The 23,701-nt window shown below is 45.6% G+C and overlaps 1 protein-coding gene and 1 long non-coding RNA gene across 5 annotated transcripts in view; one reads left to right on the top strand and one right to left on the bottom strand.

Moving 5' to 3' along the window:
* adamts9 (ADAM metallopeptidase with thrombospondin type 1 motif 9) overlaps positions 1-23,701 on the top strand; it is a 177,026-nt gene that overhangs the window by 118,375 nt on the left and 34,950 nt on the right. For all 4 annotated transcript variants that reach the window (XR_004414604.1, XM_033036660.1, XM_033036659.1 and 1 more), the window contains exons 29-30: positions 19,099-19,266; positions 22,957-23,127. Coding sequence is in view for 3 of the 4 variants with exons in the window: in XM_033036660.1 (XP_032892551.1) it covers positions 19,099-19,266; positions 22,957-23,127 (339 nt within the window). In the remaining variant the exon portion in view is untranslated. The remainder of the gene's footprint in view (positions 1-19,098; positions 19,267-22,956; positions 23,128-23,701) is intronic.
* On the bottom strand, positions 6,452-23,029 carry LOC116983085. Its single transcript, XR_004414605.1, has 7 exons — positions 22,940-23,029; positions 14,567-14,640; positions 11,922-12,010; positions 11,319-11,463; positions 9,067-9,225; positions 8,412-8,557; positions 6,452-6,754 (listed from the first exon to the last, which is right to left on the bottom strand). It is a non-coding gene; the product is annotated as an uncharacterized LOC116983085 (long non-coding RNA).

Genomic DNA, 23,701 nt, shown 5'->3' with positions numbered 1-23,701 from the left:
TGGGTGACGTTTCGGGTCGAGACCCTCGACCCGAAACGTCACCCATTCTTTTTGCGTCTATCTCTGGTTTAAACCAGCATCTGCAGTTCCTTCCTGCACATCAGGAACCTTAACCATTCTCTCCGCAGCTAGAGAGCAGTCCTGACCTTACATCTACCTCATTGGAGACATTGGAACTTATCTTTAATCAGCCTTCAGTCTAATTTGAGGAAGGACATTCTTGCTATTGAGGGAGTGCAGCGTAGGTTTACAAGGTTAATTCCCGGGATGGCGGGACTGTCATATGCTGAGAGAATGGAGCAGTTGGGCTTGTACACTCTGGAGTTTAGTAGGATGAGAGGAGTTCGCATTGAAACGTATAAGATTTATTAAGGGCTTGGACACGCTAGAGGCAGGAAACATGTTCCCGATGTTGGGGGAGTCCAGAACCAGGGGCCACAGTTTAAGAATAAGGGGTAAGCCATTTAGAACGGAGACGATGAAACACTTTTTCTCACAGAGAGTGGTGAGTCTGTGGAATTCTCTGCCTCAGAGGGCGGTGGAGGCAGGTTCTCTGGATGCTTTCAAGAGAGAGCTAGATAGATATTAAAAATAGCGGAGTCAGGGGATATGGGGAGAAGGCAGGAACGGGGTACTGATTTGGGATGATCAGCCAAAAGGGGTGGTGCTGGCTTGAAGGGCCAAATGGCCTGCTCCTGCATCTATTGTCTATATCTTGCAGTGAAACCTTCACCCTTTATCCTTGATCTGTGCAGTGTGGACGGATTGATTGTAAGCATGTACAGGTCCACCACTGATTCTCCAGCAACTGATGCCCACTTTAATCCAGGCAAAATTGAGAGACCGCACTTGAAATCCGTCATGTCTGTACGGTGTTAATATGTTCTCCCCGTGACTGCTTTGGTTTCTCCTTGTGTTTCGGTTTCCTCCCACACTCCCAACACGTACAGATTTGTCGACTAACTGACTTGGCAAAATTGTTAATTGTCCCTTGTGTGCAGGATAGTGTCAGTGTACGGGGCGATCGGTGGTCGGCGCAGACTCGGTTGGCCAAAGGGCCTGTTTCCGCGCTGTATCTCTAAACTAAACTAAACTAAAAGACTTTAGTAAGATTGTGCAAGTCAATAAAGGAAGCATGAAGCATTGCGCAGAATAAATAGCTGTTCATTAGCGGCAAAAACAAACCAGGAAGTCCAAAGTGGCTTTAATTATTAATAATTCCCTGAACGGATTTAGTCTTATGAAGTTACTACTTGCAAAGCAGATAATGTTGTGAGTTGCATATTGATCGTACTGCAATGGTCAATAATGCATTGAAGATTAGAGCTCTTCCTTCAGCTTTGGGTATAGACGGATGTATTCTAAGGATAATGATGTTGTTGTCTTGGTCTCAAGAAAATAACATCGGAGGCTTCAATGCATAGAGCTCAACATTATTCACCAAACCTCACATTCTTTTGGGATATCATAATTCAACTCTTTGAGTTGCTCAGATGAGAATGAATTATGGGGTTACTGGCACGTTGCTGAACTGAATTGATTGAAAGATACAGCATGGAAACAGGCCGTTCGGCCCATCAGGTTCATGTCGACCATTGATCACCAATTCACATTAGTTAATCCCACTGGGGGAAATATTACAAATTTCAAATTACAGCAAAGTCATACACCTTTGGAAACAAGACCTTCGGCCCAACTTGCCCACGCCGACCAACATGTCCCATCTACACTGGTCTCACCTGCCTGCGTTTGACCCACATCCCTCTAAACCTATCCTGTCTAACTGTTCCTTAAACGTTGGGATAGTCCCAACCTCAACTACATCCTCCGGCAGCTTGTTCCATACACCCACCACCCTGTGTGTGAAAAACGTTACAGGTTCCTATTAAATCTTTCCCCCCTCACCTTAAACTTAAATTAATAAAATGCTGGATAATAATCTAATGGAAAACATATGAAGAAAGAAATTTGGTTTGGAGAAAAATGTATTTCATAGAAACATCCTATTGGGGAAATCCTCATCTGTGTATAAAGAGGCTCCTTCCTTGGCGATATCCCCCGACGTCTGTGATGTGAGGAAAGCCCCCGATATTATACGCTACCAGAAGAACAGATGCTTCTGTACGAAGTTTGCACGTTCTCCCCGTGACCTGCGTGGGTTTTCTCCGGGAAATTCCAGTTTCCACCCAAACTCTAAAGATGTACAGGTTTTGTAGGTGAATTGGCTTTGGTATAAATGTTCATTGTCCCTAATGTGTGTAGATAGCGTTAATGTGCGGGGATCGCAGGTCGGAGTCGACTCGGTGGGCTGAAGGGCCTGTTTTCACTCAAATTAAAGCTGTATCTTTAAAACGAAAGCTAAAAACTAAATTCCTCCACACAATCTTGAATCCAACATTTTATGAAATAATTTTGCAGCATCTTAGTAGAATTGTACTGAATGTTCAATCTAGATTTTGGATACTTAAGTCTGGACAAGGAAATGGGCTTGTTCAGGGGTGTGTGCAGGAATTAAAATTCAGCAACTTTTGGAGGGGCCTGCAGACAGATGTAAACTGTCAGTCTGAAGAAGGGTCTCGACCCGAAACGTCACCCATTCCTTCGCTCCATAGATGCTGCCTCGCCCACTGAGTTTCTCCAGCATTTTTATCTACCTTCGATTTTTCCAGCATCTGCAGTTCCTTCCTAAACATTTCGTCTGCTCCACTGCAAAATCTCCTCAAGGTATGCCTACTTTGAAGAGGTTCTCCTCCTCTCTCCGAAGTCAGTTTAACAACCTCCTCTCTCACTGCCCCCCCCCCTTCTGTGATTCCCCCTTCCCTCCAAATCTTAACACAGACCCGTTACCACAGCCACGTTTGCTTTCTCCCCATGGCTCAGCACTTCAACCCCCCCTCACATTCAGAATCCCACCTTTCTGTCCAGGGCCTCCTCCACGGCCATAGTGAGTCCCACCGTAAATTGGAGGAGCAGCACCTCATATTTCACTTGGGCAGTCTACACCCCAGCAGGTATGAACATTGACTTCTCTAATTTCAGGTAGTCCTTGCTTTCTCCCTCTTTCCCCTCTCCTTCCCAGCTCTCCCACAGCCCACTGTTTCCACCTCTTCCTTTCTTCTTCCCGCCACCCCCTCATCAGTCTGAAGAAGTGTCTCGACCCGAAATGTCATCTATTCCTTCGCTCCATAGATGCTGCCTCACCCGCTGAGTTTCTCCAGCATTTTTATCTACCTTAAATCTTTCCCCTGTTCACCGTGCACCTATGTCCAAAGGCAAGGTCAGAAGAATGTTCCCCTATCAATATTGTATATTCACAGCGACAATTGTACAAAGTTGCTGCAAAATGATTGAATGAAATGTTTGAATTAGAGATTGTGTGGAGGAATTGTCCTTTACTGATTTACTGATGGGGGATGGATGTAGATGCATCAGCTGCAGGTTTGACTCCCCCCGTCCACATGTTCACTTCAATTAAAGTCATTGGAACTAAATTCCAAATAAAGGTAACGGCTGGAATTGACAAAGGGCGCAGCGATAGAGTTGCTGCCTTATAGTGCTTACAGCGCCAGAGTCCCGGGTTCGATCCCGACTGCGGGTTTGTGCGTTCTCCCCGTGACCTGCGTGGGTTTTCTCCGAGATCTTCGGTTTCCTCCCGCACTTCAAAGACGTCCAGGTTTGTAGGTTGATTGGCTTGGTGCAATTGTTATTTGTCCCTAGTGTGTGTAGGATTAGTGTGCGGAGATCACTGGTCAGTGCCGGCTCGGTGGGCCGAAGGGCCTGTTCCCGCGCTGTATCTCTCTGTTTCCCGATGTTGGGGGAGTCCAGAACCAGGGGCCACAGTTTACGAATAAGGGGTAGGCCATTTAGAACTGAGACGAGGAAAAACTATTTCACACAAAGAGAGTTGTGAATCTGTGGAACTCTCTGCCACAGAAGGCAGTGGATGCATTCAAAAGGGAGTTAGATAGAGCTCTTAGGGCTAGCACAATGAAGGGATATGGGGAGAAGGCAGGAACGGGGTACTGAAGAAGGGTTTCGGCCCGAAACGTTGCCTATTTCCTTCACTCTATAGATGCTGCTGCACCCGCTGAGTTTCTCCAGCTTTTTTGTGTACCTTCGATTTTCCAGCATCTGCAGTTCCTTCTTAAACACGGGGTACTGATTGTGGATGATCAGCCATGATCATATTGAATGGCGGTGCTGGCTCGAAAGGCCGAATGGCCTACTCCTGCACCTAATGTCTACGTAAAGAATGTTTGCACCTTCATCTGTTCTCTCTGATCTTGTTACTGAACTGGTAGATAGCTGGACCCGTGGAAATAATCACCATTGTAATTCATCAGGCTGAAGGGTTTACATTGCAATGTTGCCTTCCTGTCTAGCGATTCACCCAAACACCTTTGGAAGCTGAAAAGAAATATTGATGTAGTTTTAATGTCCTCAATAATTAACCTTTATGATTAAATAGAATAAAGTCCATAACAAAATATGCTGTGCTAATAGAATTGAGCTTGAAAGCATATTCGTGCATTTCCATTCATATTATTCAAAGACACAAAGTGCTGGAGTAATTCAACGGGTCAGGCAGCCTCTCTGGAGAACATGGATAGGTGATGTTTCAGGTTGGGACCCTTCTTCAGACCCTCCTTCCAGTCTGAAGACGAGTCCTGACCCAAAAGGTACTCTGCGATGTGCCACTGTGCTGCCTGAGATGTCCTCAAGGGAGCCTGTGAAGAACAGGAGAGCCTTGAGTAATACTTATACCTCGTCACCATCAGGAAACCACTAGGGCGGCACGGTGGCACAGCGGTAGAGTTGCTGCCTTTACAGCACCAGAGACCCACGTTCGATCCTGAGTGCGGGCGCTGGCTGTACTGAGTCTGTACATTCTCCCCGCGACCTGCGTGGGTTTTCTCCAGGTCCTCCGGTTTCCTCCCACACTCCAAAGAGTGCCGGTTTGTCGGTTAACTGGCTTGTAGGATAGTGTGTAGGATAGTGCTAGTGTATGGGGCGATCGCTGGTCGGCGCAGACTCAGTGCCCCAAGGGTCTGCTTCCGCACCGTATCACTAAAACAGACCACTAGGTCTTTATTGTGGAGGCGGGAAGTGCGGATGCTGGTTTACACCAGTCTTTATTGTTCTATATCTGCAAAAAATGTACTTTCCGTATGTTGCGTACAGTTTTGGTCTTCTAATCTGAGGAAAGACATTCTTGCCATAGAGGGAGTACAGAGTACAGAGAAGGTTCACCAGACTGATTCCTGTGATGTCAGGACTTTCATATGAAGAAAGACTGGATAGACTTGGTTTGTACACGCTAGAATTTAGAAGATTGAGGGGGGATCTTATAGAAACGTACAAAATTCTTAAGGGGTTGGACAGGCTAGATGCAGGAAGATTGTTCCCGATGTTGGGGAAGTCCAGAACAAGGGGTCACAGTTTAAGGATAAAGGGGAAATCTTTTAGGACCGAGATGAGGAAAACTTTTTTCACACAGAGAGTGGTGAATCTGTGGAATTCTCTCCCGCAGAAGGTAGTTGAGGCCAGTTCATTGGCTATATTTAAGAGGGAATTAGATGTGGCCCTTGTGGCTAAAGGGATCAGGGGGTACGGAGAGAAGGCAGGTACAGGATACTGAGTTGGATGATCAGCCATGATCATATTGAATGGCGGTGCAGGCTCGAAGGGCCGAATGGCCTACTCCTGCACCTATTGTCTATGTTTCTATGTCTATGTTTCTATGTTGTTGGTGGCACCAGTTTTTAAGGGGCCACGTTAGCTGTAAAATACTTAGAGACGTTTTGTGGTTATAAAAGATGCCAGTGAAAAATGTTACACAAATGCATGATGTTTCTTAGATGAAGATATCAGTTGATGGTCTGATAATCTGCACTGGGTCTTTGTATGTGTGGTGAGAAGAAAAATGGCATGAAGCTTATCTTAAGATCATAAGGCATTGGAGCAGAATTGGGCATTTCGGCCCATCAAGTGTGCTCTGCCATTCGATCATGGCTGATCTATCTTTCCCTCTCAACCCCATTCTTCTGCCTTCTCCCCATAACCTTTGACACCCTTACTAATCAAGAACCTATCAATCTCCACTTTAAAAATACTCAATGACTTGGCCTCCACAGCGAAGAATTCCACAGATTCACCACCCAAAGAAATTTTTCCTCATCTCCTTTCCAGAGATTCTGTGGCTGTGCACTCTGGTACTGGACTCTCCCACTAGTGGAAACATTCTCTCCACATCCACCATCCTAACCCCATTCTCCTGCCTTCTCACCATAACCTCTGACACCTGTACTAATCAAGAATCTATCTATCTCTGCCTTAAAAATATCCACTGACTTGCCTTCCACTGCCTCTAGCGTGTCCAAACCCTTAATAATCTTATATGTTTCAATACGATCACCCCTCATCCTTCTAAACTCCATAGTATACAAGCCCTGCCGCTCCATTCTCTCAGCATATGACAGTCCAGACATCCCGGGAATTAACCTTGTAAACCTACGCTGTACTCCCTCAATAGCACGAATCACTGCCAGTTTTCAGTGGATGATCTCGCTCAGTTGAAGACTGAAATCTTCATCCCGGATGGTGAAGTGACCAGGGTGAACTTAAAAGCCCAGCCACACACACCCTCTGTGTGTCTGGTGACATCTCTCTGAACTTTTCCGCTCATCCTTGTGTCAAGCTGTTCAATATTTGAGGCACCTCCTGCAACCTGTTTGGACTCTGGATCTTTTGTAAACTAGAAGTAAGGAGAAAAATAAACAATGTTAGTACATGATCATCTTGGAGGTGTACATTTTTAGGTCAGGTACAGTGAAACTCACAACTCTCTGTATCAAAAAGTGTTTCCTCGTCTCCGTTCTAAATGCCTTACCCCTCATTGTTAAACTGTGGCCCCTGGTTCTGGACTCCCCCAACATCGGGATCATGTTTCCTGCCTCTAGCCTGTCCAAACCCTTAGCAGCCAATGCGTCGGGGAAAACATTGGGAGCACTATTGCAGGTATGATCATTAAGAAATATATCCTTGAATAAAGTCTGTACAATGAATACAATGAGGGTTGGCATGAATTAAAGGACGTTCTTTTAGGAAGGAAGATGAGGAGAAGTTTCTTTAGTCAGAGGGTGGTGAATCTGTGGAAATCTTTGCCACAGGGGGCTGTGGAGGCCATCAGTGGATATTTTTAAAGCAGAGATAGATAGATTCTTGATAAGTACTGGTGTCAGAGGTTATGGGAGAAGGTAGGAGAATGGGGTTAGGAGGGAGAGATAGATCAGCCATGATTGAATGGCGGAGTAGACTTGATGGGCCGAATGGCCTACTCCTATCACTTATGACCTTATTTATCAGTAGATTTATCATAAAATAAATCCTCTCATCACATTTCAATAATGCATAGAAATGAAACATAATAAATTGCCACAAGCCAATTTCATTTAGAAATGTTAAATCTTAAATGAATTAATAGACGCTAGTCATAGAATCATAGAATCATAGAAAGTAGGTGCGAGAGTAGACCACCAGGTCCGTCGAGCCCGCACCGCCATTCACTCATGGCTGAACACTAAACAGACACACTTACCCACAAACAGTAGACACAAGACACAGAACACAAGACACTACCCTCCCCTTTATACCGCTATCAGTTCGTTTATAGAGTTTGGACATTTAATAAGTTCCCAACAGATTTGTTTAAGGTGACTGGAGATGAATTTGAGTAGATAAGGCAATCGAGAAGCAAGCTATTTATTATATTAAAGATAGACGGGTAATTCTGGAGTAACTCAGCGGGTCAAGGCAGCATCTCTGGAGAAATGGAACACGCTACGTTTCGGGTCGAGACCCTTCTTCAGATTGAAGAGTCGGGGGGGGAACTAGAGGTATGAAAAAGTGGCAGAACAAATCAGAGCCGGCACCAAGGAGCCCACAATGGTCCGTTGTTGGCTGCGGGGTAGGTGTTAACAAAGAGATGCGAACAGTGAAATTAGCGGAGAGAGGAGGAGTTAGAGAGGAGGTTGTGAAACTGTCTCCGGAGAGAGGAGGAGTTAGAGAGGAGGTTGTGAAACTGTCTCCGGAGAGAGGAGGAGTTTAGAGAGGAGGTTGTGAAACGAGAGTGAAATTAGCGGGATGACTTGGGTTGGGGGAGGGACAGAGAGAGATGGGATGCAAGGGTTACTTGAAATTAGAGAAATCAATATTCACACCGCTGTGTTGGAAGCTGCCCATACATTAGTTTTAATACATTAGTTTATATTGGTTTTAGTTTAGAGATACAGCGTGGAAACAGGCCCTTCGGCCCACTTGTGTAACCCTCTCTCGCCGTCCCTCCCCAACCCTAGTCATCCTGCGAGTCTCCTTGGCCATCGGAGCCGGCTCTGATCTGAACCTGTTCATACCTCTAGTTTCCCCCTCCCCTGACTCTCAGCCTGAAGACGCCACCCATTCAGACTTCAGTCGTCTCTTCCGATTGACATCTATTTGCATTCTGCCTTACTGTAAATTGGAAATGCAAACGGCAGTTGCTGGATTTATTCAGTGGTATCTGTGGAGAAAGATTACAGAGTTAACATTTCAGATCAACAAACTTTACTTAGAAAAGTCTCCTCAAGTTCTGTTCAAATCTAGTCACCTTGACTTTTGCTATGAATAAATTGAGAAGGATAAGGCAGGACTGATTGAAAATTGTAATCAGCTCATTTCTGTGCAGCAAACGTTCAACGAACAGTACAGCACAAGAACAGCCCACAATGTCTGTGCTGAACTTAATGCCAAGACCATAAGATAGCTGGAGTAACTCAGCGGGACAGGCAGCATCTCTGGAGATAAGGAGTGGGTGATGTTTCGGGTCAGACCCTTCATCTCTTGTCTACCTGCTCATAATCCATATCCCTCCATTCCCTGCATACCATGTGTCTGTCTAAAAGTCTCTTAAAACACCACTATCGTATCTGCTTCCACCACCACCCCTGGCAGTGGGTCCCAGGCACTCGTCACCGCCCATATAAAAAAAGGGTTAACATGCACACCTCCGTTAAACTTTGCTGCTCTCACCTTAAAGTTATGCCCTGTATTTGGCTGGGCAAAAGTTTCTGACTGCCTACTGTCTATTCCAAAGTCAGTGTGGCCTTACATAGCAGACGCTCAAATAGCAGAGAGGTTCCACCTGTGGCAATTGGTGGTGAAGTGATGACGTTCCTCTACACGGTCACTCTATAAGAAATTATGGGTAGACATTTTTAGTTTTTTAAAGTTTTAGTTTAGAGATATAGCACAGAAACAGGCCCTTCAGCCCACCGAGTGCATGCCGACCCACCAGTCCCGATACTCTAGCACATACTACACACTAGGGTCAATTTACAATTTTTACCAAAGCTAATCAACCTGCAAATCTTTAGTTTAGTTGAGAGATACAGCGTGGAAACAGGCCCTTCGACCCACCGAGTCCGCACCGACCAGCGATCCCCGCATATAAACACTACCCAACACACACTGGGGAAATGTTACTATATTAACGAAGCCAATTAACCTACAAACCTGCACGTGTTTGGAGTGTGGGAGCTCTCGGAGAAAACCTACACAGGTCAAGACAAGAGACATTTATTGTCACATGCAGCAATTGGTACAGTGAAATTTGTGGTCACAGGGAGAATGTGCAAACTCCGTACAGACTGCACCCGTAGTCAGGATCGAACCCGGGTCTCTGGCGCTGTGAGGCAGCAACCCTACCGCTGCGCCATCGTGCCGCTCTTGCTACATCCTTGATGAATCTTGATTCTTGGCAACACTGCAGCACGTGGAATATTGCGCTTCCGAAATTGGGTTCCGTTGACAGGGATGGAATGAATTTTCACAACTGGCAAATGCTGCTGTAATCGGGATGGGGACAAAGTGCGACTCTGCAGTCTCATGAAACTTTCCATTGGAAATAGAGACTCCGAACGTCCACTGCTAATTACACAACATTTATCAGGAGCTTGAATCAGAGCATCCTGTTGAACTACCGTAATGAAACCTCGAGGCACTCCCTTATTCCCTCTGCTCATCTCGAAATGTTCTCTGGTTAGAGAGTTCGTGCTTTATCCTAATTGTGATACATCAGAAGTGCTGACCATTTTTTTTCCAAAGCTGTTTCAAAAATGTCTCATTGAAAACAAAACACTTTTTTTTTAAATTTAATTCAGACTACGGGTATATCACAAAAGGAAAATGTGTATTCCATTCAGAGAAGATTATTAAAGAATGTTGCAAAATTCATTTAAAAAAAGTTGCCAGAACTAATAATATGTTAATTCTGAGAATAGGGAAAAGATACTAATCTACCTTTTATTCTTGAATAAAGAAAATTAAATAGGATAGAATATAGAATAGAATTGTGTGTAAAATCATGAGAGGAATAGATCGGGTAGATGCACAGAGTCTCTCGCCCAGTGTAAGGGAATCGAGGACCAGAGGACATGGGTTCAAGGTGAAAGGGGAAAAGCTTTAATAGGAATCTGAGGTGTAACTTTTTCACACAAAGGGTGGTGGGTGTATGGAACGAGCTGCCAGAGGAGGTAGTTGAGGCTGGGACTATCCCAACATTTAAGAAGCAGTTAGACAGGTACATGGATAGGACAGGTTTGGAGGGATATGGACCAAGCGCAGGGAGGTGGGACTAGTGTAGCTGGGACATGTTGGCCGGTGTGGGCAAGTTGGGCCGAAGGGCCTGTTTCCACACTGTATGAGAATACCGATTGTAAGATATTGAAAGATAAGGGCGGCCTAGTGGCACAGCTGGTAGTGCTGCTACCTTACAGCGCCAGAGACCAGGGTTCGATCCTGACCACAGGCGCGTCTGTGTGGAGTTTGTGCGTTGCTGCTAAAGGCACAGACTCGATGGGCTGAAGGTCCTGTTTCCACACTGTATCTCTAAAGTCCAAAGAAAGAGTGCTTGGAAAAGTCCCGTGGTGGAATGGGAAGGGAAACTGCGGGGAGAGAAGATCGGCCGGTGAATTGTGAAACCAAGCCCACGAAGACCCACGGAACTGGTCGGCAGAGGAGAGAGGCACAGGAAAGAGATATCTGCACCCCAGCAGTCTGCACCCCAGCGGCTTGAACATTGACTTCTCCAATTTCCGGTAGCCCTTGCTGTCTCCTCCCCTTCTCAGCTCTCCCTCAGCCCTCTGGCTCCTCCTCTTCCTTTCTTTTTCTGCACCCCCACCCTACATCAGTCTGAAGAAGGGTTTCGGCCCGAAACGTTGCCTATTTCCTTCGCTCCGTAGATGCTGCCGCAACCGCTGAGTTTCTCCAGCACTTTTGTCTACCTTCAATTTCCAGCATCTGCAGTTCCTTCTTGAACAGAGATGTGGCTATCTGTGTTGAAGGTTATTCGGAGGTTAAGCAGATAGCGCACAGCAACTCCAGTCAACGAGGCTTTCATCCATAACTTTCCCTGCGGTCATTCCAGGTCTGTGGGTGGAGAGGAAGACTGATCAGCGGAATTCTGTGTGTGGCCAGATTTTTCAGCCAGCCCCATTGACGAAAGATAATTGTCAGCCTTCGAACAATTTTACATTCATCTGAGCCAACATTAATGGAGAGATACAAATCTGTCAGGCGGCACTTAAAGCTGCCAGCCATCATGTGTGGTAATTACCTTGAAACCCTTGCCTGCTGCCCAAAGTTCACTGGCCTGGCTCCCCTTCAAGTGTAAAATTACTTTCCGTCTTCCCAGATTTTGTTTCTAGTAATTGCCAGAAAGTTTATAAAAGCTGACGTTCGTTCCTCCACTGGGAGAACAGCGGCGATATCACGTTTAATTCCAATTGAAGATAGACGCAAAGTGCGGGAGATAACTCAGCGGGTCAGGCAGCATCCCTGGTGGCGTTTCAGGTCGGGACTCTTCTGTTGCAAATGATCAGACTCACACATAGTGATTAGAATCCATAGTCTTTTGTTAGCAACTCTGCGGAGGAAACACAAGGTGCTTTCATCTCCATATATTCGTCTGGTCTAACTGGAGAGAGAGATAGAGAGAGAGAGAGAGCTCACTAATAAGCCTGTAGGTGGACCAGTAGTATGAGTGACATAAGGAACGCACAGCAATCTGTGTGGTGACATATATAGAATATCGACACACTAATCGACACCTTCTTCAGACCCGGCCCCCAATAGTCACACATCCTATTTCTCCAGAGATGCTGCCTGACCCGCTGAGTTACTCCAGCACTTTATGTCTATCTTCAGTATAAAGCAGCATTTGCAGTTCCTTCCTACACACTAATTCTAATTAAATCTGTATCTACACACTCTCTGCTTGTAATTATCTGTAATATCAAAAGATCGTAAGGACGTGGCAATCAATATTGTTAATCTGTCATTTTTGGTGGGATTGAAACATAAACCCCCTGTGTGTAAAATAAGAGGGTGACGCAGTGGTGCAGCGGGTGGAGCTGCTGCCTCACAGCACACAGAGACTCTGGTTCGATCCTTACCTTGGCTGTTGTCTGTGTGGAGTTTGCAGGTTCGCCCAGTGACCTCTCCGGGTGCTCTGGCTTCCTCCCACATCCCAAGGACGTGCAGGTTTGTAGGTTAATTGCCCCCCCCCCCCCCCCCCCCCGTAAATTGTCCCTTGAGTGTAGGGAGTGTGGGATAACACCCTGGAAAAGAGCCTGGATGTTAAGTATCTCAGAATGGCTTCACATTGTCACCTTGTGGTGGTGGAGAAGCTTGTGTGATCCTGAGAGCGATGCCGTCTGGAGCTACGCTCCTGGTAGGGCCACCCATGGCGGTAAGGTTGAGGGGGAGGTCTCTGACAAAGAGCCAATCCAACCAAGACCTCAACGGTGAAACAGGCAGAGGACGATGGCTGACCTTAGTGGAGCATCACAACGGCTGGGAAGGCGGATGAAGGCTGCAGCAGAAAAGGGTCTCCGGTCGTCTTGGACTCCATGCCACTGGATCCTGACCCAGATCTGTCAAGGACCATGGGGTGGCTGTCTGTGCACCAGTCTCCCCACGTTAAACAAAGTCACACACAGGCATCCTCCAAGGAGAGGACAGTCGTACTCGTTCCGAGTGACCGCCGATGATGATGATGACATTTTGAACAGATATCTCCTGGTGCAGCATGGATCAGATGGGCCGAAGGGCCTGTTTACAAGCTATATCTCTCAATGAAACTAAACTGAACTCAACTAAATTTAAAGAAATCGTGAAATAATATGTTTCTTCCCATTGGTACCCTCGGATGTATTTTGATCAAAGTTATCTTGATAGTTTTTGTGAAGTAATTGAAGTAAAGCCAGGTTAACGTGCAACCCTTTCGTTCTGTGTTTTCACTAATAGCCCAGGATCAAGCTCGTCATCTGATAACCATACTGTTTTAAAGATCATTTCCTGCAGATTTGTCATGCTCTGATATGTAAATATTTTGAACATCATTGTCAAAAGTAAAGAGTTTGCAGTCGATATGATCACTTCCGACTACAACGTTAACCTTGGCAAAAATATTTCTTTAACAAAAAAGGCAAGATTCATATCAGGAAGAATTGAACGAAGGTTCTCAGAGTCATTTTATTCAAGCTGTCTTTCAAATAAATAAAGCTGCTTTTCCTCTCAGCCAATATTTTCTCATTCATGCTTATTCATGAAAGATGGTTTAAATATGGAAATATGATTTCCGTCAAGAGTTGACAGCTATGGCTTCGTTCATCGGTAGGACAGGGGAAAAAAAATATCTCAGTACTGGATCCAAAATGGACTATATGTTTAGTTACTACAATAGTGAACAAGCCTTTTATAGACAATAGACAATAGGTGCAGGAGTAGGCCATTAGGCCCTTCGAGTCAGCACCGCCATTCAATGTGATCATGGCTGATCATCCCCAATCAGTACCCCGTTCCTGCCTTCTCCCCATATCCCCTGACTCCGCTATTTTTTAAGAGCCCTATCTAGCTCTCTCTTAAAAGCATCCAGAGAACCTGCCTCCACCGCCCTCTGAGGCAGTGAATTCCACAGACTCACCACTCTCTGTGAGAAAAAGTGTTTCCTCGTCTCAGTTCTAAATGGTTTACTCCTTATTCTTAAACTGTGGCCCCTGGTTCTGGACTCCCCCAACATCGGGAGCATGTTTCCTGCCTCCAGCGTGTCCAAACCCTTAACAATCTTTTGACTGCAAATAAATGCAAACTGGCAAGCATTAACAGATTATTAAGGAACTGAATATGATTATGTTTATGTTGGAACTTTATAGCACTAGTTCCTCTTCCAAAACAAACCAATTATCGTTTTTGGGATGAGTTGTTGACATTTTGGGTCAAAACCCTGCATCAGGATCAGGTTGCAGAATTTAAAATTTTCCTTGTGCCTCTGAATTATGTGTTTATAACTTACTCAGTGTATTGTTTAATGAGTATTGTTTAAAGCCGTGTGAAAAAGTAATATAATCAGTAGAGAAAGAGATTTGCTGCCCAATTTAATAAATGCATTTGGAGAAAGCAACAATTATGATTACACTTATACCATTTGAGTGCATTAAAATTCAAAAGCTCACAGGATAGATCATTTTACCTCCTTTGCTCCTTATGAATGGATCTGTATCTTCTTGGTCTTGCATCATGTTGATGAGGGTTTGCAGAACACCACTCCTCGGAGGAGGAGCCATCTTGAGGAACGGCTGCTAGCCAGCAGACGTCCGTTTTAATTTGCTTTTTTTATAGTTTTTAGTGAGTCCTGTTTTTCGTTCGTAGGGGATATGGACTTTTTAATGGGGGGGGGGGGGTAGGTGTCAATTCTACTTCTAGGTCCCTACCTGGTCGGTGAGGCAGCTTTTTCTCCGGGCTGCCCGTCGACCCGTCCTCGTGGCCTACCAGCGGGCTTGGAGCGCCGTTTCCTGGCGGGGACCGCCCAGCACCTCGGCATCGGTGGCGGCACAGCGCTGGAGCGCTTTCGTGGAGAGGAGCGGGCGATGCCTTGCCTGGGTCGCCGCGCTGGATCGACGCGCTGGAGCTCCGGTGAGCTTAGACCGCCGTGTTCGACACCTCCGGGCTGCGGGTCTGTGGAGCGGAGCGGGCGGCGCGACTTCATCATCGGGAGCCTGGGAGCTCCCAACCGGCGCGGCCTTGTCGGCTTCGGAAGCCGCGGTCTCCAACTAGAAAGCAGCCGTTCCAGGTGGCCCAGCCGCTGAGAGGACTCTCCCGACGCCGGGGCAAGATCACCCGGTGAGAACGGCCAGGAACATCGGGCCTCCGTAGAGGCAATTGCGGTGGCCTCAATTGGCCTGACTTTGGGGTGAACTTGGGGTGGTGACTGGACATTGTGCCTTCCCCCACAGTGGTATCCACTGTGGGGGGATGATTTTTTGATTTTTTTTTTTGTTTGTCTGTAATGTAATCCTGTTAGTCTTTGTCCAAGATGGCTGCCGTGGAGGGAGAGTGGACGCTGGCGCGCTTTGGCTGCCGCTGCTCTCTCTTCACATTGTGTTTTTGATTTTCTGTTTTTGGACTGAATTCTGTTTTTAGTTTGTGTCTCTGTGATGTCTTTATTATTTATTTTACTCTGATTACATGTTTATATTCCTGTTAATCTATGTAAGGTGTCCTTGAGATTTCTGAAAGGCGCCCAACAAATAAAATTTATTATTATTATTATTTATTATAATACGTAAGATAAACACAAAAAGTTGGAGTAACTCAGCGGGACAGGCAGCATCTCTGGACAGTTCAGTAATCGGGGGCGGTTTCTTCCCGGCTGTTATCAGGCAACTGAATCATCCTACCACAACCAGAGAGCGGTCCTAAGCTACCTTCTACCTCATTGGTGACCCTCGGACTATCCTCGATCGGACATTGCTGACTTAACCTTGCACTAAACGTTATTCCTTTATCATGTATCCATACACTGTGAATGGCTCGATTGTAATTATGTATTGTCTTTACGCTGACTGGATAACACACAACAAAGGCTTCACACTGTACCTCGGTACACGCGACTATAAACTAAACTATAATAAACTGTAAATAGGACAACGTAGCATCATCTTTGGAACTCCAACAAATGCAGACACGTCCGGTCTCCTGGAGATCTTGGTCTCGGGGAGTCTGGGACTGCTCGGGTTCCTTGAGACTCAGAGCAGTCATTTAAATTAACTTGTCCTTCAATTCTCCTTCCTTTTTAGGAAAATCTTTTTCCCGTCTGGCATCTGAACTGTTCCTCCCTCAGTTAGGGGTATTGTCTGATTCACCTCCTGCCCACTGAGGACATTGGAAACATAGAAAATAGGTGCAGGAGGAGGCCATTCAGCCCTTCGAGCCAGCACCGCCATTCATTGTGATCATGGCTGATCGTCCCAAATCAATAACCCGTGCCTGCCTTCTCCCCGTATCCCTTGATTCCACCAGCCCCTAGAGCTCTATCTAACTCTCTCTTAAATCCATCCAGTGATTTGGCCTTAACTGCCCTTTGTGGCAGGGAATTCCACAAATTCACAACTCTCTGGGTGAAAAAGTTATTTCTCACAGTCTTAAATGACCTCCCTTTTAGTCTTAGACTTAGTCTAGGAACTGATGCTCTACAATGCTGAGAACTATATTCTCAGTATCTTTGTATCTTCTCATTTGCTCTATACAGTATATTGTACCTCAGTTAGAACTGATTATATAGATTCATACCATGTAGAAACAGGTCCTTTGGCCCAACTTGCCCACACCGACCAACATATCCCATCTACATTAGTCCCACCTGCCCGCGTTTGGCCCAAATCCTTCTAGACCTGCCCTATCCATGTACCTGTCCAAATATTTCTTAAACATTGCGATAGTCCCTGCCTCAACTACTTCCTCCAGCAGCTCGTTCCATACACTCACCACCTTTTGTGTATTAAAAGTTACCCCAAATCTTTCCCACCTCACCTGTGTATGGTATATCTGTGTTAGGAAGGAACTTCAGATGCTGGTTAGAGACAAAAAGCTGGAGGAACTCAGCGGATCAGGCAGCCTCTCTGGAGAGAAGGAATAAGTGACGTTTCGGGTCATGACTTCTTAAGGAGGGTCTCGCCCCAAAACGTCACCTACTCTGTTTCTCCAGAGATGCTGCCTGACCCGCTGAGTTACTCCAGCATTTTGTGTCTGTCTATGATATATGTACAGTGCATCTGTGTACAGTGCATCTGAGCTGTTTGGGCAGCACGCTGAACAAAGCTTGTCACTGTACCTCAGAACATGTGACGATAATAAACCTGAAGCAACTGCTCAGACAAAGCGTGGAATGTCCGACTGTGTGGAGTTTGTGAAAATCCATGTACAACCAATGCCACGGCACAGCCTGCCGTCGTGATGCTGCACTGATCGCCAACCATTCAGACGTTTAGCTCCCGCAGCGTTCAGAGTTTGAGACAGGACTCCTGTAAGTTTGGAAACTTTCTCCAGCTGGGCATCTAATAGACTTACGACCTCCACTGCCGTTCAGAATGTAAAATCTATAGGTTTGGTTATCCTACTGTGTGAAGCCTTGTTCTGTGTGCACTTGTCATGTTAAATATTTGTCACCATTTCATGCCCTGTTTGATCTTTCAGTAATGCCTAAACTGAAATCAATGAGGGGTTAGTCTGATGTCTGCACTGACTCAAGAAGGGTTTAGATTCTTCATTGTTCAGTCAACATGTGGTAACAGTACAATGGGATTTTTTAAATGTCCACTTTTTAAAAATGTAATTTCTTCCTCTACACCGATCTGAATAGTTGAAATGTTTCAGTCTTAAGGGCCTGTCCCACTTACGTGTCCTTGGCACGCAAATCACGCGATCTCGTGGTCGCGTGAGGCGCACGGGCATCGTGTGGCCGCGCAAGGCCGGTCCCACTGAGAAGTGCGGAGGGGTATGTAGTTGTGCGCGACATCACGCAGCGCTCCGAAATATTTGTAGCGAACGAAATCTTCGCGTGCCAACGGCCTATCGCGCAACTGACGGCCAAATTGGGACAGGCCCAAGACCCTGGCATGACGCAACGTATCACCTTCAACAGCAGCAAACGATCGCCGAACTCGGCCTGGGACTAACGGTCGTTGCGGTCCGGATCCGCCCTCGATTCTACCACAGAGCAGGGCCAAGAAAATTGAAGATAGACACAAAATGCTGGAGTAACTCAGCGGGACTGGCAGCATCTCTGGAGAGAAGCAATGGGTGATGTTTCGGGTCAAGACCCTTCTTTCAGACTGAAGAAGAGTCTCGACATGAAACACCACCCATTCCTTCTCTCCGGAGATGCTGCCAGTCCCGCTGAGTTACTCCGGCATTTTGTGTCCATCTTCAAATGACGTCACGCGCTCCAGACGGCTGTGCAGTCGAATGAAGGCGCGCGCGACCTTCGCGGGACCATCGAGGCTCAACGCGACCACGAGGTCGCGTAATTTGCATTTGCATGCCAAGGACACGTAAGTGGGACAGGCCCTTTACTGTCTACTTCATGTTATTCCCTTATCATGTATCTGTACACTGTGGATGGCTCGATGGTAATCATGTATTGTCTCTCAGCTGACTGGTTAGCACGCATCAAAAAGCTTTACACTGTACCTCCATATTAAACACCACCATAAACTTATCTCAAAACTTTCTTTAAATTTATTTTTATTCTGGAGATTCTACATGCATTATATACCGTCTCCCCCACCTGGTTTGCCAGGTGAGGAGGGGGCTGTGGACCCCCAGCAGGACCAAAAACAAGACCTGTCAAAGGGCGGATGAGCTTCTAGTGAGCCAACGGCCATCCACACTTCAGTAGAAGTTGCGATCACTGTCGTACAGAGCGTTGTAAGGAACGATGATAAAGCACACACACACACCAAAATCCTATACTTCCAGTGGTGGAAGTACGCAGGAACTGGAGGACAGAGACGTGTGGTGCGTCCGTCACCGTTCCTGTCGGAAACCGGCACCACTGCGTCGCTAATGTTTTCGACGCTGATGGCGAATGAAATGAATGAATGTGGATTCGGCAATTCTGCCGAGTTTCGCCGCACTTGAGGCCAGAGGAAAGGGAAATGTTTTCTGAAGGCCGCAGAGAATACTAAACAAGTAAAAGTAATGTAATAATTGCTTCATTTCCAGTGCTCCATGTCCTGCGGGAAGGGAAGTAAATACCGCACCGTTTACTGCATGAATAAAGAGCGAAAGGAAGTGGAGGAAGAGAATTGTCAACATCTGGAGAAACCAAAATCACTGAAGCGATGTCGAGGGGGCAGGTGTCCCAAATGGAAAACAGGAGAATGGACGCAGGTAAAGTACCCTTACTACAAGTTCGAGAAATGGGCGGCTCGGTGGCGCACAGGTAGTAGAGCTGCTGCCTTGATTAGTACGGGTGTCAGAGGTTATGGGGAGAAGGCAGGAGAATGGGGTCTCTTCTTCTTGTGTGTGGCGTGTACAGCACAAAGTTGTCGGCCAACTTGTTCTATTTGATCTTATTTGATTGTGCACACCGGGTTGATTGCATTCGTTGAAACAGGGCGGACCACGTGAGGGTTGCAATCTCCCACCCCGTGGATGGGGTTAGGAGGGAGAGATAGATCAGCCATGATTGAATGGTGGAGTAGACTTGATGGGCCGAATGGCCTAATTCTACTCCTGTCACTTATGATCTATTGATCTTACAGCACCAGAGACCCGAGTTCGATCCCGACTACGGGTGCTGTCTGTATGTAGTTTGTACGCTCTCCCTGTGATCTGCGTAGGTTTTCTCCGAGATCTTCGGTTTTCTTCCACACGTACAGGTTTGTAGATTAATTGGCTTGGTAAATGTAAAAATTGTCCCTAGTGGGTGTAGGATGGTGTTAATGTGCGGGGACCCGGTGGGCCGAAGGGCCTGTTTCCGCGTTGGATCTCTAAACTAAACTGATTATCCATATTGAAACCAAATGGTTAACAGTCAATTCATAGTTTCTAGGCAGGAACGGGGTACTGATTGTGGATGATCAGCCATGATCATGTTGAATGGCACTGCTGGCTTGAAGGACCAAATGGCCTACTCCTGCACCTATTGTCTAGTACATTTGAGGGGTGGCTGAATCTGTTCATGAGCTACTTTTAGTTTAGTTTAGAAAGGAACTGCAGATGCTGGTTTATACCGAAGATAGACACAAAGTGCTGGAGTAACTCAGCGGGACAGGCAGCGTCTCTGGGGAAAAGGACATTAGACAATAGGTGCAGGGGTAGGCCATTCGGCCCTTCGAGCCAGCACCGCCCTTCAATGTGATCATGGCTGATCATCCCCAATCAGTACCCCGTTCCTGCCTTCTCCCCATATCCCCTGACTCCGCCATCTTTAAGAGCCCTATCTATCTCTCTCTTGAAAGCATCCAGAGAACCGGCCTCCACCACCCTCTGAGGCAGAGAATTCCACAGACTCACCACTCTCTGTGAGAAAAAGTGTTTCCTCGTCTCTGTTCTAAATGGCTTACTCCTTATTCTTAAACTATGGCTCCAGGTTCTGGACTCCCCCAACATCGGGAACATGTTTCCTGCCCCTAGTGTGTCCAAACCCTTAACAATCTTATATGTTTCAATAAGATATCCTCTCATCCTTCTAAACTCCAGAGTATACAAGCCCAGCTGCTCCATTCTCTCAGCCTATGACAGTCCCACCATCCCGGGAATTAACCTTGCAAACCTACGCTGCACTCCCTCAATAGCAAGAATGTCCTTCCTCAAATTAGGGGACCAAAACTGCACACAATACTCCAGGTGTGGTCTCACTTGGGCCCTGTACAACTGCAGAAGGACCTCGTTGCTCCTATACTCGACTCCTTTTGTTATAAAGGCCAACATGCCATTCGCTTTCTTCACTGCCTGCTGTACCTGCATGCTTACTTTCATAGACTGATGAACAAGGACCCCCAGATCCTGTTATACTTCCCCTTTTCCCAACTTGATGCCATTTAGATAGTAATCTGCCTTCCTGTTTTTGATACCAAAGTGGATAACCTCACATTTATCCACATTAAACTTCATCTGCCATGCTTCTGCCCACTCCCCCAACCTGTCCAAGTCACCCTGCATTCTCATAGCATCCTCCTCACTGTTCACACTGCCACCCAGCTTTGTGTCATCTGCAAATTTGCTAATGTTTCTTTGAATCCCTTCATCCAAATCATTGATGTATATTGTAAATAGCTGCGGTCCCAGCACCGAGCCTTGCGGTACCCCACTAGTCACTGCCTGCCTTTCTGAAAGGAACCCGTTAATCCCTATTCTTTGTTTCCTGTCTGCCAACCAATTTTCTATCCATGTCAGCAGCCTGCCCCCAAATGGGTGGCGTTACCCATTGGTAGTGCATGAATGAAAATTCTTTTTTACAGAAGCCAATAAACCTACAAACCTTTACGCCTTTGGAGTGTGGGAGGAAGCCACAACCAGAGGGCAGTGCAGAACTATCAACCTATTTGGTGACCATTGACCTATCCTTGACCAGACTTTGCTGGCTTCACCTTGCACTAAACGCTATTCCCTTATCATGTATCTGTACACTGTAAATGACTCAATTGTAATCATGTATTGTCTTTCTGCTGACTGGATAGCACGCGACAAAAGCTTTTCACTGTACCTCGGTACACGTGACTGAACTGAACTGAACTGAAACCAGGGCAACTGGAGAAAACCCACGAGGTCATAGGGAGAACGTACAATCTCCATACAGTTGAATTATACCATAAAATTGAAAACATATTTTTTGGAACAGCCTACTGCAGAGTTGCACATTGCTTGGTTTTATGAGCAGATTTCAAATTGCAGTGGACTGTGGAAAAATAAATTGGTACAGGTTGTTTTGTGAATAGTTAAATATCTAATCCTACTTTACATCAGACGGACTGTTTCAAACCTGGTTTTGATCAAATCAGGACAGACTTTTTTAAACGTATTATTTTAACCTTCCTAAAATAAAACCCATATTACTCGGACTCTCGTTAAAAAACGAGCCTCATTTTCAGACTCGCTGACCGTATAGTTTAAAGGAAAGTCACCATTAAAACAAATGGATGATTAAAATCGAGCTATCTTTAAAAACGTTAATGAAATCTCATTGCCTTCGATTTTCCAGCATCTGCAGTTCCTTCTTAAACACAACATCTCATTGCATCTCATTGGCTTCAAGCAAGTTGGAGGGCTTGTAGATGTCTCCCACCTGTATATTTAGGACTAACCTGCGATCGTTTCCATTGTTCAAAAAAGCTAAATATGTTTCTGACCCTTGAAAGATTTTTACTTTAAGAGATATTTTAACCGCCCAGGATAAAAGGCCATGTGTGAGCTACCCTTCCCCCATTCAACGGGCAAACTTCCCAGATTCCCGACAGCTATAAATTTCAGCAGTGATTGCAAGCTGCTGATGTTATTTAAGTAAGTGTTCTTAAACTATTGATGCAAGTTATTCTATGCTTAGTTAGTTTAATTCGCTTTGAAGTGCGTGGATAAATGTCACAGAGTTTACTTGGTTGATTTAAACAAACTGTGCTCTCTTCATTGTGCAAAACCCTAACGTTTTGGAATGCGACAAACCTCTTAAGTTATAGCTTTTAAATAATAAAAGCAAAATGATAATGTTGTATGAAGTATGCGTGCGAAAGTGGTGAACAATGGTTGATTATTTAGGAATTCCTTGCGAGATAACATTTAATTATTTATAGCTGAGTTATGCTCCAGCTTCTCACATCAGTTACATTTCCAAATAATGCTTGAATGTTCTCAGTTGAGTTATGTTTCTAGACTGTAATGTTAGATAACGAGTGTGCAGCAGTTTTGTTCGGCAGTAATGAGTATACTTATTAGTTGTTCAAATGTTTGCCAGCAAGAATTATTAATAAAGATTTTAGCTTCCAAAATGTGCATAATCAGAGCACCACATTCATCAAAGAAAGTGTGGATTAAAGCACACAATAGGTTTCAAGCACCTCCTTACCTTTGCAAATCTTGCAGTGTTCGGCATCGTGTGGAAGTGGATTTCAGCATCGAGATGTCGGCTGCCAGATCTTGAACCAAAGCATTGAAGATTCCCAGTGCAGCCCGTCGGCCAAACCTGCCTCGGCTCAGCACTGTCAGCGTGGATTGTGTGTGCTGTACAGCTGGCATGTTGGAGAATGGGAGAAAGTAAGTGGAACATCTGCAGCGGGCGGGCAGCAGAGGCACAGCTCGGAGTAAACAAGACGAAGCCAGTCTTCCTGCCGTGCACCAGTCCTCCTTGAGGTGTGATTTGTAAACTAGGATCAGATGGCTGGCTTCATGTGGTTAGGAGGATGTTTGACGTATTGCCAGAGAGAGGATAAGTTGGAGGGAAGGGAAAGCTCCACTGCATAACATCAGAATCAATCCCATTCCACCGCACTTCTGAAGTTACATAACTTAAAAGAGAAATTACTTTTTCAGCCCAGGTTTGAAAGAAGTTTTCAACCCTACATTTCTGAATGTTATCGACCCATAATAACATGATGCTGCCTTACTGTCCAAGGCTAAACTCCACCCCTTATCAGTTTAATGCAAATATATTTCTTTTCAAGACTTCAAACTGTATAAATAAGTGGCATAATTCCTAAACGAAATCTTAAACATTACAAATAAGTGGTATAATTCCCAAACAAATTGTAGCACTAAGTGGCAAAATTATTTGTTTTGAAAACAAATAAATGAGTCAGACAGATTTTAATAATTATAATAATACGTTATC

The sequence above is a fragment of the Amblyraja radiata genome, chromosome 18, assembly GCF_010909765.2.
Source record: "Amblyraja radiata isolate CabotCenter1 chromosome 18, sAmbRad1.1.pri, whole genome shotgun sequence".
In the NCBI taxonomy this organism is placed as follows: domain Eukaryota; kingdom Metazoa; phylum Chordata; class Chondrichthyes; order Rajiformes; family Rajidae; genus Amblyraja; species Amblyraja radiata.
The sequence above is the reverse complement of the archived record's forward strand: the minus strand, read 5'-3'. Positions and strand labels throughout refer to the sequence as shown.